The 18,083-nt window shown below is 38.0% G+C and overlaps 1 protein-coding gene across 1 annotated transcript in view; it reads right to left on the reverse strand.

The window, feature by feature from the left end:
* Positions 1 to 17,914, reverse strand: part of LOC138014923 (uncharacterized) — a 33,315-nt gene extending 15,401 nt beyond the window's left edge. The window contains exons 1-10 of the mRNA XM_068861813.1: positions 17,745 to 17,914; positions 14,710 to 14,955; positions 13,382 to 13,537; positions 10,448 to 10,597; positions 8,427 to 8,597; positions 6,849 to 6,907; positions 5,073 to 5,241; positions 3,223 to 3,345; positions 1,660 to 1,772; positions 1,200 to 1,294 (exon numbers count right to left, since the gene is read on the reverse strand). Of these exons, the coding sequence (XP_068717914.1) occupies positions 1,200 to 1,294; positions 1,660 to 1,772; positions 3,223 to 3,345; positions 5,073 to 5,241; positions 6,849 to 6,907; positions 8,427 to 8,597; positions 10,448 to 10,597; positions 13,382 to 13,537; positions 14,710 to 14,955; positions 17,745 to 17,768 (1,306 nt within the window). The 5' untranslated portion in view covers positions 17,769 to 17,914. The remainder of the gene's footprint in view (positions 1 to 1,199; positions 1,295 to 1,659; positions 1,773 to 3,222; positions 3,346 to 5,072; positions 5,242 to 6,848; positions 6,908 to 8,426; positions 8,598 to 10,447; positions 10,598 to 13,381; positions 13,538 to 14,709; positions 14,956 to 17,744) is intronic.
* Between the last annotated feature and the right edge of the window lie 169 nt (positions 17,915 to 18,083).

Raw genomic sequence — 18,083 nt, forward strand, 5'->3', positions numbered from 1 at the left:
AAACACTAAAGTACAAATTTCGAGTGAAAACCAGCCTGTTTTATCATGGGACATTCATAGCTCACATCAAGAAAAATATCCAGGCGAGTAGAATCTACTTGGAATCTTTGAGGCGATTGCATTGCCAATTCGTAAACAATGACTGCAAAAAACATCTATAGGCGAAAAGTTCTCTGTTCCAGGAATGTATTGTTGTGATGATTTTTTTTTTCATTCATTAGGGTTCGGACAAATCGGTCAAACACGTCTACCAGTTAAAGTACTCCACCTGCAGCCACACTACTTTGGGAACAAATTTTCCACTACAGGGGTCCAATAAATACCTTACACATATTCTGGCATCTCTGCATCCGGGAGGGGGATTTAGTCTGCTTTTTTACCCCATACCCTGGGGCTTTTAGTAGCCTTTTGCTTCACCCTAAATACTGCAGGGCTGTCATTAAGTTTTCAAGCAGGTGTAACAGTCAAGATTTCATCCGTAACATGTAATTACATGGCCAAAGGCCATGTAAAGGAAGGTCCAAAGGGCCTGGCCCCCTAGGGGGGTATGGGGGCATGCTCCCCCCGAAAATTCTTAACATTAGACCCACGGAAATGCATTTTCCTGCACTCCAAGGTGCAAATTTTAAGTGATGAAAACAGGGCAAAAAGATAAACTTCACAATGAATAAAGATGTACAAAGCACGTGGAATGGTCATTCATCAGAGAACGGTGAAAACTGGACAGCAGAATGCCATTTATAACAAGTATGGTGCATTGATGTGATTTTGTTGCTGAAAATGGTGTCGGAATCCAACAACGATCGATCAGGGATGTTCTCCAAAGGGATTTCTACCAAAATCATGTCTTAGAATCAGGAACACAGTCAAGCACAAGGAAGCAATTATATTTTCTTCAGAACGTAAATGTTTATCAATAAATTTCAATTTGTTTTGCTCCGTGAATATTCATTCTGCAGCACCCATCACCCGAAACATTGACTGGGCTCAGCCGTAACAGGTGTTACGGGTTACGGCTCCAAATGACATCCCTGGTATAATACAAATGCCTAAGGGTCAGCCCGAAAAAACCAATGATAAGTGCATAGGGCTTCGACTTCAGTCCTTTTTTCCTTGTTTCAATTTTGAGAAAGGAAAACTAGCATACTGAAAATGCAACAGTCATGCACAAATGGCGTCTCCTTGAGTTCACGACCTACCCTGATCGTCGTCATCATCAATTTTAATGACCTTTTCTTTTTCAAAAAATCCAGTCTGTCCATTCTCCTTTTGACCAAACCACATGCCCTGATATCTAGAAAAGGAATAAAACAAGTAAGGATACAAATTACCGGTACACTGTACTTGCCTTAATTTTTGGACTTTGTTGAAAATTATGAGGACCTGAATGCTTAATTATTAGGGTTGCTGTGATGAAAACCTGCAATTGAGGTTTCTCCATCGTTAAAACAAAAAATAATTATTTAGCATCTCCAAATTCAATTCAGACGTTTTTGGACAGAACATTATTTTACCTTCTTTCTCCATTGCAGTGATATGTACATGTAAATCATTTTTTAATTTTTTTAAGTTTGACATAACATTTTCGCATCATTAGAGTATTTATATTTAAGAAAAGTTTCACATAGGGATGCGGTGAAATGAACAGTTAAAGCATACCCAGATGAATCATGGGATATCACCCAGACCTTCTCTCCTTTCTTGAAAGATATCTCAGATGAATTATTGGAAGATGATTTGTCAGCTGTAAAGGAATATTTAAGTGGCTTTTCCTGGAAGATAGGACAGAAAAAGAAAAGTTATCTGCGGACAAGCTGGCTGCATGGGTTGAATGAGCTCGGTGATCGAGTCTACGGTGCAGAAGGTGCCAAAATGACAGCAATGGACCTATGCATTAAGTGCCTGAGTAAGGCCATAGTGAAAGCTGCTGGGTCACCAGTAATATGTCTATAAGCGTGTTAAAGAAATGTCATTACGTTGGACATGTTCTGAAAGTTTCTACTCCTTCTAACGAACATTTAAGCTAACTCAAAATATTTCGTATAATCCCTTTCGCTCTAAGAGTGACACTTGTAGATTTTACCCAGTCCAATGCCTGACAATTTTAATGGAGGGGACATTTTTGATTAACCCATGGACCCCCGGGGGCCCTTGGGCCCCAGTCAACCAGTAAAATCGTCTGGCATTAGCATAAAATCTGTTAAGTCTCATCTCAGGAGTCAATAGGTTAATCATCAATAGCACCCCCAACAGGGCTTAAAAGGTTAATAATTTTGACATTTAAGCTCTGAATAAACAAGGAAGACTGAAGGAAAGTAATTTCGCTTTTCCCACAAAATAAAAATAAAATCATCTGGCATTAGCGTAAAATCTATTAAGTCTCATCTCAGGAGTCAATAGGTTAATCATCAATAACACCCCCAACAGGGCTGAAAAGGTTAATAATTTTGACATTTAAGCTCTGAATAAACAAGGAAGACTGAAGGAAAGTAATTTCGCTTTTCCCACAAGATAATAATTGCATTTTTACTACCGGTAAGTAGGTGAAGAATCCACTTACAGGCAAATATTCCCAAAGCATCCAGCAAAATACCCATGAAGTAACCAGAGGTTTGTCACTTTCAAAAATTTATTATTATTATTATTATTATTATTATTATTATTATTATTATTAATTGAAGAACCCACACATTAAATGGTCTGATTTCATAGGGCCACAAGGGAAACCAGTCTTTGACTATAATGTACCTTACTTAATTTCATTATAGGTCTTTTCTGCCTGACAGCCACAGTTTTCGAGGAACTGGTTACTCGAGAACTTTATTTTGAAAAACAAGTCAAAACACACTACCAGGGATTTCATTAAGTTTTAAAGTAGAAGGGACTTTATGATAGAGTAAGCGGGCACCCCTATATATAGTCTGGTTTTGGATCTTGAGACCTCCTTCAAGCAAAGGCGGGTACTGTACTGAGCGCAGACGGGTGCTAGACTAAGTACTCAGGTCCTGCCTTCTAATAAAACCCCTGCACTACCAAGACAGAATAAGACAATTTTAATGGTTTTATGAATGCAGGAACCTGATTTTTTTCTATTTGCCTATGACAGCAAATGGGAGCTTATCCTTTATATTACAATGTAAACTGTGAGGTCATTGGTTAACATCTTTGGTTAGCAACTTCACAAAGTTATCCATCATCTTTAATAGCCATTATGCTCTATACCTTGGCAAGGATTTCAACAATCTCTTGAAAAGTAGGTCTCTTCTCAACATCTGAAGTCATGCATTGCTCCATGAGAGAAGCAATACCAGTGGGACAGAACGAGGGGAACCATTTCTTTTTACCCTATAAAGACAAAAGATCATCGCATTGGACTGACCATTTTGAATAGTTGCAAGTAGTTGAAAAAATTAAAAATAATCTTTGCCTTAACTATGTGTACCTTAACCATAATGCCAAATTTTCAAAAAATAAAGATTTTCATACATTACTTTCCATTTTACATGCAAGAAACTAAATGCAGAGAATCAAACTTATTAATGAGAATGTTTCATAAAATTTAATTTCTTGCTGTATACCCTGGGTGCCAGCAGAATTAATTTTTAAAGTCTGGAGGATTGCTTGCTGCACTGGAGAGCACAGCACAATTAAAGAACAGAAAAAGCTGTTCAGAAAGCTGAGAGCGACCCCGAGAATCTGCCCAGAGTGTAGCAGTGAATTTTAAATTGTTTTGTGAAATTACAGTGTATGTGACATTGTTAGACTGCTCTTGGGGCTATGTTGCACTTGGGATCCTTTATAGTAATAAGATTTTCAAGTAGTATGGCAAATTGCAAACAAAATAACATCATTTTAAGGACGTTCGCGGCAATTGTTTCTGCGCATCCTTACGGCGCACGCAAATGCACACGCCACGTCATACACGAGCGCGCGCGCGCTAAGTAATAAAATGAGAAATGGTAGGGCAAAAGGCCATTGCTATAGCTTTGCCTGGATTTAACGGTCTTGGAAGTTCGGTAACCCCAATTTTTCTTTCCAGAAATGGATTTTATTTACAAATGTCTCCACGTTGTCCAAAAATGAACAAAAAGTCAATGTGGGAAGTTAAAAAAATTTCAAGATTTCTGCTGACAGGACATCAAATCCTGCCATCTTGCAGTGGCAAGGCGCGTGAAACTGTGGTCGCTAAATACGAACTTGATCTTTAAGGAACCTCACCAGTTGACTAAATTCACTTAATAAGTCCACTTAAACAATATTTGGCAGAGACGATTTCACTTCAAAGATTTAATTGCAATATATTTGGGTTTACAGACACTGGCCTTATTCGCTTATTAAATTATGGGTAAGAACCCTGATCTTGTCAGTAGATGTACATTGCACCCCTACTTGTAAACATCCTCTTTATAACCAGATGTCATTGATTATAAATTTGCAAGAGACACAGAAGGTTACAGGGGAAACCCTTAACTCGCATTCTTTAGAAAATAATATTCTACAGTGACATGTTTGAATGCACCTAATTAAACTGGTTTGATAAGGAATATGATGCTTTTATGGCATGCACATAAGTCAAAAAAAAGAAAGGAATTTTTGGTCTACATTGTTTCCTTTGCCACCGTATTATTCTGCCTAGTTACCTTCCAAACCTTTTCTGGCATTTTAACTGCAAATGCAGTCAATTCATGTGAAAAGAAAATGTCAATTCATGTGAATTTTAGGAGCAGTCATGGCTCGGTTGGCTAGTGAACAGCTTTTGGAGCGAGAGGTCCCCAGTTTGATCCTCGGTGACTTAAACGTCTGTTTCGACTTTCCTCTGATCTGTGTGGCTATAGCTTTAAATACACGTAAAACGAAGCACTGACAGAGGAAGGGGGGTAAAGGTCGCACCGTCGGCTTCCATTGATACCAGCCGCGAATCACAGCAAAAGCAATCTAGGGCCTGAAGTGCACGTTAAGAGTAAGGATCGCTTGCAGATAAGAACAAGGATCACTTCTCCCTTCCATCAATAACATGCATTCAAGATAAAGAACTTTATTTCAAATAATACATAAGAATGGGTTAAACTCACTGGGAAAAGATCCAAAGGATTTCTTAAGTGATGAGAATCCAGATATCTGAACATGGCAATAACCAGACTGGAAAACATGGCCACCACGCCCTTGTTAGACAAATGATCAAGATGATGGCCTTGGTGTCCTGTTACAGCCAAAACCGACATGTCGCTGTGATACCCAGACCTTCAAACGAAGAAATATTTTTTGTTCACGGATTGTAAAGAGAAATATGATTCTTTTCTAGTTAAAGTTCACTTAGCTGTCTGATGCATCCAGTAATGCAAGTAATTGGATGCACGCCTGTTTTAAACGGGGACATAGTTTTTTCACGCTGTTAGCTTAACCCTTTAAGCCCCGAGGGGTTCCCCATTGACGAGTAAAATCGTCTGGCGTTAGACAGAGTAAAATCTATAAGTGCCATTTGGCACTATCGGGGCTGAAAGGGTTAATGAGCCCTAGCACTTCTCCCCAACCTCAACATCTTTCAGTTATAAGGAATACTGGAAGTTAACATCAGAGAGGATAGCGAGATAGGTAGACTGTACATAATTGTCTGCATTGCAGCCATCAGGCAGAATAGGCCATTCCCGAGCTCTGGCCTTCCTCATCTTCAAAGCGAGTCTAAGTGCGAAGTTTTTGTTAATTGAAAATTAGTTTTCATTCATACATAAAGTAGAACTAATTACCATCACAAAAGCTTCGCACGTAGACTCCCTTTGAAGAGGAAGCAGAATTGAACTCGGAAATAGCCTATTGTGTTACACATACTGCATACATAAGAAAACTTTGGTTATTATTAAATGCATGTAAAATAAATAGTTAAATTACTTCTAGCTTAATCATTTCCAAGTTAAAAATGTAACTTAATATACCTAACATGACTTGATTAAAGACAATAAAAAACAATGAAAAATGTGGTTACGACCTACTAATTAACCCATGGACCCCTAGGAGTGATTTTACTCTGTGTAACCCCCGACCCCCCGAAAGTAGCAACCTCCCGAAAGTAGTGACCCCCCCCCCCCCCATGAAAGTAGCGAGACCAAGTTTTTTAAATGGTCAACGTATACCATTAATTTGTTCGTGCAGTGTCACAAATTGTTCATGAGAAAGCACTTCAATTTACAACAAGGGGAAGCTTTATGCCACCATTCGTCCTTGACAATAGTTTGAACACTGATCAATGTAGCAATGTAAGAACTACTGTAAACCAGTATAATTTCGTATTAACAACAGGAATGTTTCTTCAAATTGAACTTGAAATTCTATATAGTTTTCTATTAATAATAGTTTTTCGCTGTATTTATCACTGTTACATGTATCTTCTTTTTATGAAACACAATCTATACATATGGAATGCAAATAAAATGTTGTTCTTTTTTTAAATTTTATGTTGTTCATTTTTTATTTCGGAAAAAAAGCTTGCCTATTTGTAAATGATTTTTGTTCCCCGAAAGTAGCGACCCCCAAAGGCTGCTAATTCCAAAAAGTTACAAGGGTTGCTACTAACGTAATTTTGTAATGTTGCATTGTAATAACCATAGCTCATCTCTGTAAATTGTTTATACAGATCTATCTTCCTTTTTTCTTTCGTTCCCTTTTCTTTCTTTTTATTAATCTCCTCCTATTAAATTACTTTATGTTCAAGCTTCCCTCTGCCCGCTTGACCAGCTCAGCTATATGCGAGCAGAGGAAGTTGCTACATATCTTTATAATTATAGTGAGAGAATAAAATGAATGAACAAATGAATGCAATTCAGAACAAATAACTATTATTTTCATAGCCTTACTCTCTTGCTTTGTCAGTTTCCTCCTTATGGTAGCAACACATGAAGCCACCAAGCCTGATCTACAAATGAAAGAACCCTATAAGCCAGGCCTTCTGATATTACGTGATGGTGTGATTTTCGCATAATCAACCTCAAATCGCAACCGATCGCACAATTCACGAAAGATCATATAATTCACAAAACAACGAACAAAATTCATAAAATAAAACATAAATCAACAAGTTTCTTAGAAGTTCCTGCATAAATACACCATTCCATTTTTAAGATGATTTACATGTACCTTGGAAAACAGCTAAAAAGCCTTGTTACCTTCGATTTCGTAAACATTCGAAGTTCAAGGCGTTATTTTGCATGTCAGGCATTTTGATCATTCATAAGGATGTTAGCTGTGACCTTTCAACTTTTAATGTGGTGCACCAATAGTGCAGAAGAACTCATTTTTCTTTACTAATACTTATCCCAAATAACGTCGATCAAGATTCATAATTACTGTTCCCTTGTGTTCAAAATTTCTTTAGGGCAGTAAAAACGTTTTTATTTTATCCTGAAACCTTGAAAAACAAGCTTAAAATTGCTCAGAAAAAAAATCGCATAATTTACATTATTTATCGCATAATTGGCTTTTCTAATCGCATAATCTGCCCTGCAAATTTTGCATAATTTGCATTTTTTCATCGCCTCCTATCAGAAGGCCTGAATTAAGCAGCAGCAGCTTTACATACATAGGCATGCAACATAACAAAAAAAGTGAGTAGATTAGATTTACAAAAATATTTTTTTTTAAATCTCTACCCAGCTCAAAGGACCATAATAATTTATAATATCAAGTTTGAATTTCAAGACCAAGTATTGTTCTCAATAACCCCAAGAATGACCTTTATACAGTTAACACGTTTTATTATTCAACACATTGTGACAAATTATGTCCAAATGTGGTCATAGCATGCTCAATGTTCGTCATGCGTACTCAACAGATATCCTGCGATCTACGTAATTTTGTGTGTTGCGGAGAAAAATGGTAGTTTTCCCACCTTTTTTCCCCAATAAACGTAGAAAATTGTGCTTTGTCATCTTTGTTATCCTGCTCAATCTTGTGGAATATCGCCTGATTTTAGCCAACTCAGCCTACGGCTCCGTCAGCTAAATATCCGGCGATTTATATTCCACATGATTTTCTGAGAAGCAACTTCTAGCACCCAACATTACTCATGCCACAAAATGTCCAGGGCAGGGAAGTTGCTTAATGCATGTAAATCTAGCCACATATCCAGTGATCAGGTACGGACAGCAGTGGCTATATGATTTGTACACGTATGTTTGATCAATTTCTTAAGCAGACCATAATCTACAGTACTTACAGTATGGCCTGCTTGATTTTGAGGTGTGCTTTCTTGACAATGTGTGATTTCATCACAAAAGGATACATAATTAATTTTTATGTTACTAGCCTAAATTCCTCACACCATACACTTCAAATTACAGCTACCATTTTTTTTCCAGTTCGAGTTACGACACAAAACACAGGCCATAATCAACACTACACCTGTCGAACTTGGTTGGTAACAAGTATTCACAAACCTTGTCAATGGAGGCAATGTAGACAAATGGCTCCACAACTGATGTATGAACAAGGTTTTTGGTCTCAAGGTATTCCAGCGCTGAAGAAAGCTGTGATGCATAAAGCCATGCATGGAACAACGACTGCACAGCGAACTCCTCTAAGTTTCCCTTGTGAAATATTTCAACCACCTGAGAAAATTACACCAGTAAAAAAAAATATGAAAAAGGTACAATGTAGGAGCAGGTAAAGTTCTTGGGCACTCGCTAGAATCATGCAGACTAGTGCCCGTGCCCGATTATCGGCAAGGGCAGTTACAAAAAGTCGTGTTCACATTGGTGCCCATCAGGCACGTTGCCTGGGTACAGTGCGTGGGTACCGAGTGTAAACGACGCCTTAGCTTACAATTCTTTCTTTCACTTGTCGAGTTACAAGTACGTTAATCCCTAATGGATAAAACTAATTGAAAGTTTTGTGTTTCACTCCCCACTGGTGAAGCACCAAAGTTCCTTTAGATTATGACCCCTTCATTTGATGGACTATTAGACTGATAGACCCACAGACTAATGGACCAACTGACAGAGGCAGCGTGGTCCAGTGGCTAGGGCGCTGGGTTTGCATGCGGTAGCCCTGGGTTCAAATCCATTCTGACCGCTGGTTTGGATTTGTTTGCGGTTGTCCCAGATTCAACTCTACCATGCTTTGTAAATAGCCAAGTGGTTGCCTCCTGCCAGTTGGGGTTCTTAATCAAGTTTCTTTTAAGTCTGAATTGTTTCTTACAGATTATTGAAAATGGGGTGCCTGTGAACTAGCTTGATAGCTAACCGCACTTCCAATATAGAGGTTTTGCACGGCAGCCATGTTGCATGGCAGGAACAATAGATTCTTTTATCCCATGGGAACAAATGTTCTTTCTAATGCAACGCATTTTCATTGTTCCTGCCAATGCAAAATGGCTGCCATGCAAAACCTCTTTCAAAACTCAATCATAATTCATGAGCCTAAAAGCCTATCAAAATACTGATGAAACATCACATGCATGAGCTTTAAATCATGATAAAACACTCCTCGTTAGTTTTCTTTATATAAAGAATACTAATATGGCATAGCTTGTTTGTCCGATATGCTAATAGTTTCCTCTCACAATCTGAACCATTGTTCTGAGTCTAGAGGGACAAAATTTCTGTAGAATGTTTTTGAAGTTGTTCAAAAAACTCCCAGCAGGTGTTTTATTGGGTCTAAAAACACTTGGCTAAGCCTTGTGTTTTTAAACCCCAATAAAACACTGCTGCTCGTTTTTTAAACATTACATAAACAAAGCATTATCTTTTATCTTATACTATCTTTATCTTTTTATCTAACTGACAGACTGGCTGACCCACTGAACAACTGATTAACAACCAAACTGATCAATTTATTCTCATGTTCAAACTGAACAAAAGACCCAGTACTTTCCTGTGCGATGATATTAGTATTATTATTTTAACAATATTAATTACGACAATAAACTGACCAATTATATATAATTTATTATATGGCTTGTGTTTGAAGCTGATATAATGCGCGCTCTGATTGGCTAATTGTGACTGAATTGTATTCTCCCGTAATGTCCACGGGACAATTTCGGGCTTGTAAAAACAAAGCAAAAGGTAATTAAAAAGCCATACATGTATAATCAACTACTTACTAACCGAGCTAGCTCGAGCCGTACTGGGGAATATTGGCCCTAGGTCGTTTTTGTACGGACCTCGCTGCACTCGGTCTGTACAGCCACGACCTCAGGCCAATATTCCCCAGTACGGCCCTCGTGCTCGGTTAGTAAGAAGTTATTAATGAGTCTCAATTACTCATTGAAAAACAGTAGCACCTTAAGTCTTTATTACTAATTGCTGCAATTCTGTGTTTCACCATGCTGTTAACACTGGCCAGGTATGAATGCTCTCCAGACAGTTAAAATATAAATTGCCATAGTTAGTAAGAAATAATTTTGTTGTTAGTTAGCTATTGTCTAGCAAAAACAACAACTAAAATATCTACACACCACTCCAACTGAATGCGCATACGGACCAAGTACAACAGCTCCGTAAAACTTCATTATGTACTCGTGGTGGAGGCCTGTCATTATCTTGGCTTCCCTCACAAACAACTCTCGATTATCTGGGATTGAGTCATAACGAACAACAACCTCGATCTACAGAAATAACAATAAAGACAGCAATAAAATTAATGATTCAAATTAACCAGTATTTACATAAATGAGTTTTGCCAAGTGTGAAATTGCAAGAAAAAAAAAACAACAGGATTGCATAACTTTGTTCTGCTTTGACTTTGGATTTAAATTATGAAAAATAATAATTTACATACAATAATTTGAGATCCACGGAAAAAAAGAGAGGGCAGCACTACAATTAAGTGAGAATCCAGAATCCAGAATCCGGAAACCAGAAACCAGAATTATCCACAATTTGCAAGAATTACAACAACTTATTCCACTGGATAACTCAACTGGTTTTTCTAGTGTTTATCTGCTGGATAGTGAGATATCCGGTGGATAGAGTTATCCACCTTTTGAGCAATTGAGGGCTGGTTTCTTGTGCATCTTGATTAAATCATCAGCAAGTGTTTTAATTGGAAATCCCCTTAAAAAATGATCATAATCAAAATTTGGTTATTGTACATGGTCAAGTTTAAGTAAAGTAATAATGTTTGAAATTTATTAATAAAACAAAGTTGTGTTTTACTGTCTTTCCTCCCTTTGATATGTTCTAGGAAGAGTCCATAACCCAAGAGTAAGAATCTGGTATCAGGTTTGTCCCCATAAGCTTCAGAAAAGTGTCTATTTCTAAACCAAGTTTTAAACCAAGTTTTGCCAAAAATAAACAATAGAACAAATCAGCTCACTCAATGTTGTACCCAATTCAAATCACCCAGGGTTAAGATTCTTTGTGTGTTGTATTTGCATTATAAATATAGCATTCACATTTAAATGATGATGCAAATACCTGAAACAAAACCTTTTATCCCCAAAGGGTTTGATTCAATAGACACTTTTCAGCTATGACTTCATTTCTCTAAAACATTCCTTAAAATTTTAAGTGCTGTATGGCTTTGATGATTTGTTTGCAAAGTTACTTTTAACCCTACTTGCTGCTTGGAATTTGGTTACAATTTAACGAAATAACAAAGTTATTAAAAAAGAAAGTCACCTAAACATGGCAACATGCAAAGTCAGAAGCTAACATTCCAGTCAAAACATTTTCTCATTGCAATCAATCAAAGGTTACAATATTGGCACAATATTGGCAAATTCACGTCAACTTTGTTGCTTTGATTAAGCAGTTAAATGCTAAAAGATTTTAAAAATACATTTAAAAAAACAAACGACGTTTCTGCGCCATGTTTCTCCATTATCAAGTTAAAAAGTGAAAAAGTGTAAGGTGTAATACAAATGCATAAAATGTGAAACAATACATAAAATATTTGCAGGTCCTATGGGTATAATTCCCAAGGTATGAAACACAATAAGGAAGAAAGGAAAAGAAAAAATGTGTGAAAGTGTCACATAAACAGTTTGGCACGAATGGAGTCAGCTTGCGTCTTAAGAAAAGGCTTGATGTCCTTCATATACAACATCTCGTAGACTAAGCAGTCAAACCTGCTGTTATGTTTCCTCAGAACTTTGAAAAGGTGGTCAGTCAGTCTTTGTTCTGTTGTTGCCATGCTGTGCTTCAAGGTGTTTCCCCACGGCTGAATAACGGTGTTCACTTATGCGTTGATGTAAGTGTAAGTGGGTAGTGAACCCGACATAACTTGCATCGCACAAATCACATTGGAATAAGTATACAACGCACTGAGTGTTGATGATCAGGGGCTCGTTTTCCTTGCCACTCAAGAGTTTATAACAGTTTTCTGGTTGTAAAGACGGGTTTTATGTTGACATTGATCTTTGCTCCCAGAGAATAGATATCTTTGCGTATGCGATTGGCTGATTGCTGATGTTTAAAAGGCAATACTATGTCTACTAAACAGGTGGGTCTGCTGAAGGCAGGATGTGTATTTTATTATCTGGTTCCTGGCTGAACTTATATATAGTGGAATCGACCAATGTTTTCGGATAGCACAGGTGCGTAGCTTGTTGCGTTCTTCTGCAAAGCCCTCTTTGGTGGAAGATAGACAGTAGGTAAAGGTAAGGTCTCTGCTTAAGAGCCAGAAGGCTCATCAGGCCGGCGCTTATCTCCGGTTTCAGTAGCATGAAGCGACTAGGAGTATTTATACTCCCCCCTGGATGGGATGCTAGTCCATCGCAGGGTTACCCCCAGCATTACGCCGGTACCCATTTATACACCTGGGTGGAGAGAGGCACCGTGAGAGTAAAGTGTCTTGCCCAAGAACACAACACAATGTCCCCAGCCAGGCCCCGAACCCGGACAACTCAATCCAGAGTCGAGCGCACTAGCCATGAGGCCACCGCGCCTCCCACTTGGAAGATAGACAGTACATACGGTTAACCATCATGTTGACTAGGCTTTTCTTGTATCTGCTGTCAGCGTGCCTTTGGAAATGAAGTATCAGTCCGACCTGTGTCGGTTGGTTTTCTGTAGACTTTCTTTGTTAGAGTGCCACCACATCTTGTCAAGACTGTACCGACAAACAGAATAGAGCCCTCATGTTCAAGTGAACATTTTATGCAAATATTTTATGTACTATTTCACATTTTATACAATTTATTCTTATTACACCTTATACTTTTTCACTTTTTAACTTGATAATGGCGTAACATAGCGCCAAAACGTCGTTCTTTTAGCATTTAACTTCTTAATCAATTAATTTCTAATTCTCTCCCGTTACGAACTTTGTTGCTTTCATCTTTTTAAGGTCAGCCAATAATCACTCCAAATATGACAGGTGGAAGTAAAAAGGGAAACTGTTGATTGAAGGTTAAACTTTAAGAGTCAGCAGTAAAAGTTCATGCCACCTTATTGTTATGCGTTTGAGCCCATTGTGCCCTATACACGTCACCCGAATAGGGACGACCAAGAGCAATTTTGGCTTGTAGTAAAATGTGTTCCTTCGGGATGATCGTAACTCCAGCAGCCTCCAACTCTTCTCTGTAATTATTTCTTTTGATATCCTAGGGGAATTTGTATAAAAAAATATATTAAGACGGGTTTGTTTATGTGTACAATTCTTACATACATGTATGTAACAGCTGGGTCCCCTGTTTCCACTTCCCACCATTTCAGTTTTGTGACTTTTCGTTTTTTTGTTTTTTTGTGTTTTTTTTTGCACACTTATGCCAAGAGATACATGTGTCGTTCAACGATCTATCGGAGCAAATTCACACAAAGTAACAAAAGTAGACACTATCTTGTTGCTGAGACATCTGTTTACCAATGGATTTGTTCTTATATGTAACTCAGTTGTTTTTGAAAGGATCTTGCTAAGCGTATAGAGCACTCAGCACACACTTGTGCCCACACTAAATGGTACAGAGATTCAAATCCCAGCACTTGTTACTTTTCTAGTGTTTGTTGGTGCTCTATGATGCCCCAGGAGATGTTTCCTGTTTTCTCTTATCTCAAAAACCACCAGTTGAATTGTTTGATTTGTGATGTTCTCAAACAAACCCTACATAATAATTATTAACAACTACATTGTACGTCGCTGGTGGGGGTTGGGTGCCTGAGACATCCACGAGTTTCCACTATTGGCAGCTTCCCAGCTCCTAGATGGAGACTGCTCCCATGGATGGGAAATCCTGGAAACCCAGCCATATATAATACTCAGCACCCACTCATCACAGGAGACAGACACACATCACACAGATGAAAACAGTGGAAGATTGGAGGACAGGGAAGACCTGAGAATTAACGACTAAAAATGCTCCAAAAATAATGCCCCACAGTACACACGTCCAGGAACACCAACCTGACAACACCACTGGCCACAACTAGCAAACAAGTGCCCCTGTCGTTAACTCCATTAAATTACATTCAACTGCATTTCATGACTATCTACAATGTATCTGTGACAAGACGGATTGTAATTTAGTTTATAGTTTCCAGACTGAAGTGTTGATAATTAGCTCTGTTATGAATTTTCACACTGATACCATAAGTGCATAGCATTAGAGCAATAAGACAATATTTTTATAAACCTAAATGTACAATGTATGTAGTCAACACCTGCTAGACTACATTACAAATGTAAGTAATGAATGGTTCGCTTCATTTGAAATGTTGGGTAGTTTATGATCACTCTCCCTAGAGTTTGGTTGCAATGCATGTTACAGTATCAACTTACAAGCAGGCGAGGTAAGTCCTCATAATTCACCATCTTGGAATCTTCAATCATCCTTTTTATGGTATTCAACTCATCGGAGTCTAATGGTACCATTCTCCTCAATTCATCCAGGTTTGTTCTCAGTTGACTTTCCAGATCTTCAATACTTGTCACCTTGCCAGCGTAACACAGTGGGTTGAACAGTCTTTGCAACTTCCATTTTGACATTAATAAGTATAACTTGTCATAGCTGTTCAGTTGTAGTGCCTGATAAAGCAACAATCAACAATTAAGAGGAGGATGAAGAGGAGGAAAAGGAAGGAGTAGCAGTAGTAGTTGTTGTTGTTGTTTACGACGAATTAGTTGTGGTACAAGTAGCATTTTTATTTTATTATTAGTTGTAGTTGTATTGATATGTTTGTGATACTGTAGTTGTATCGTCCCAGATTAAGACCAATCCTTTGAAAACACTGCAATAAAGCCATTACATGTATTATTATCATTGTAATGATTAAGATTATCAGATTGACTGTTAAAAACTAGACATGATGTAAATAAACAACATAACATCCACTGTTATAAATCAATAATATCCACTCAAATTGTCAATGCTTGATCTGACCGCAGTTGTGATCACATTTTATAAACTCAAATCACAGGGTATCTTCATTTTATTACTTTATTATTGGGAAAAAATAAAAAAATTAACAATTAATTCCTTAAAATCACTTAAGTGGATGAAAAACTGATAAGAATAGGAATGATAAAGATGATCTTCAGACTGCCCCCCACCCCCAACCTTCCCTTGAATCATAAAGCATCCTCACCTTTTAACAAGGCTGCATATAACACTTCCAAAACCTTACGACAATCAAAAAGATCAGTGCTTCTACCCAAATCACTAGGAGATTAGGGGAAGGGCACTGGGGATGTTATCGAAGGGCGAATCAGACATGTCTAACATCCAGGCAAAGACAAGACATGATGTCACATTCCTGGTTCAAGAACTTTATAAACTCAAATAACCTTTTGTTTTCTTTTAGCCACTTCTTTGTTTCAGTTATTGATATTGATAAATTCATTTCCCAGTTATTACCTCTCTAACCACACAAGACTTTTTCAGTTTTCTAGAGGACTTTGACTCAAGCAGGGCTTAGATATTTTTTTTTTAAGGAGTCAGAGTATCTTTTGATACCAGGAGTCAAGATCAAAATGTCATGCTTTTCACCTTCAGGTTTTTTTTCCCCCTTTTTTTGCCATTGTTTTTTGTCTTTAAAACTTAAACCATTGTATTTTTCCTTTAGTTTACACTGCAAGTGCTGTTTGTATATAGCCTGTCTACGTAGCCTGGTATAATAAACATGTTAAATCAGCCAGCTTCCCTGGTATACTTCACCTTGTGGTTGAATCCACAAGGATGGTGCAGTGGTGAGAGCACTTGCCTCCCACCAATGTGCCCCGGGTTCAATTCTCAGACTCTGCATCATAATTATGTGGGTTGAGTTTGTTGGTTCTCTACTCTGCACCAAGAGGTTTTTCTCCGGGTACTCTGGTTTTCCTCTCTCCTCAATGCATATGGCATCAACAAAAGACAATCACATGCTGTATATCTAGTTGGTCTCCTATCCAGATACCAGCCTCACCCGACAGTGAACTTTTGTTGTGCAAATTAATGGCAAGATGAGCACTGAAACAAGTTGGTAGTTTTATTGAGCAGTGTCAAGCTGAATTTGAAACTTGTAAACTCAAAAATGATCAACATGTTAGCCTTAATGCTGATGCTACTTGATTTCCATTTATTTTCTTCAATTCTTTCTGGCTTAGTATTTTACTAGCAACCAGATGTCCTCTCAGGGGACTATTTGTATTGTTGTTTTCACCACACCTTGACTACTGGGTGTGAGACTAAAAAGATTTAAATCAAACAGAACATGGCTAGATTGTAGAATAGCGATGTTTCTCGTGACGTCAATGTCATTGTTATTAATATGCCAACCAGACCCTAATAGGCTGCTGAAACAATGAATTCCTTTGTTCCATGGTTGGCAAATTTGAATGTCAAAAGAAATGTGATGTCAATGTTTGTAAACAAGCAATATCGTTATGCCCTTCCTTTTAATTTGCATATGACAAGCGACTATTGATATGCCTCGTTAAACATTTGCCGCTACAAGAATACAATATAATAGTAGAACGCAGCATCTTACTTATTTGCCATATACAAATATATGAGTATATGCCATATACTCATGATTCAGAGTCTAGCCAAAGCCAAAGTATTTCAATTCTGTCACACAAGTTATAGTACTCGGCACTTATTGAAACCATGTTAATTAAGAAGTACAAGCTCATATCCTCAACCTTCCGTCCTTTATTAGATTGTTTCTTTCCCTACCCTCCTTTGCTTCCAAAGCGACTGTCAAATGCACTTCAATAATCTGAAATTACTGCTAGTCTTAAATAACTTTTCAACACTATTTGTACATGCACATAAAGATCGTTGTCTTTGTCATCGTATTTCTTAGGTGCCCTCGCATCCCTTCTGTTGCTATCAGTAACTCCTAGTAGCTGTGTGTCAATAATATGCAACTTATATAAGCTTAATTAAAGCTACGGCGATATGAGCAACAAACACGTCCAACTTGTCTCGCAACATTGCAGCGAAGCTAGCTAGTTGAAAAGCGATGCTGCACGTTTTCCATCCCACGCGCAAAATGTCTCGCAACAAAAAATAGTGTTGCAAGTTACTGCAGCGTGTCTACATTGTACTTTCTGCAACAAAATCAACACATTTTTTTTTTGTTGCAAGACAGGTTGTGCGTGGGATGTAAAACGCGCAGCATCGCTTTTCGACTAGTTTCGTTCGCAGCAACGTTGCGAGACAAGTTGGCCGTTTTTTTTTTTGCTCGCATTACCGTAGGTTATGCAGTTTCAAGCATGCAAGCCCGTTTTTTGCGTCAACCCGCGGTTCAAATACATGAAAATGTTACACATTCTAAAATCATCAACTTTATGTACTGTACACTGTATCAAATGCTCAAAAAGACTTAGCTTACCTGGCCCGAGAGCAATGCCTCCATTACGAATTAAGTATACACAGAATTTACTTCACAAACTGACAAAGTAAGGCACCACTTCAGATGGCATCGTGGCATTGAGCTTGGATCGAACAGGATCATGATCAATTGAGATTGAGAAATGCCGCATTTGCAGAGGTAAGAGTCACCCCAACGCTACATGACGTGTTGTTCTCAAATTGCCGTCACTGTCCGTCCACGAATTTCGTTATTTTTATCAAAACATGGCGCACCCCTCTCAAACTGATCCCGTTTCCTGCTTCATCAGACACTTCATCACTGAAGGTAAGTGAACTCGTACCCGTACCCACTTGATCA

Source organism: Montipora capricornis, chromosome 9 (genome assembly GCF_036669925.1).
Source record: "Montipora capricornis isolate CH-2021 chromosome 9, ASM3666992v2, whole genome shotgun sequence".
NCBI classification, from domain to species: domain Eukaryota; kingdom Metazoa; phylum Cnidaria; class Anthozoa; order Scleractinia; family Acroporidae; genus Montipora; species Montipora capricornis.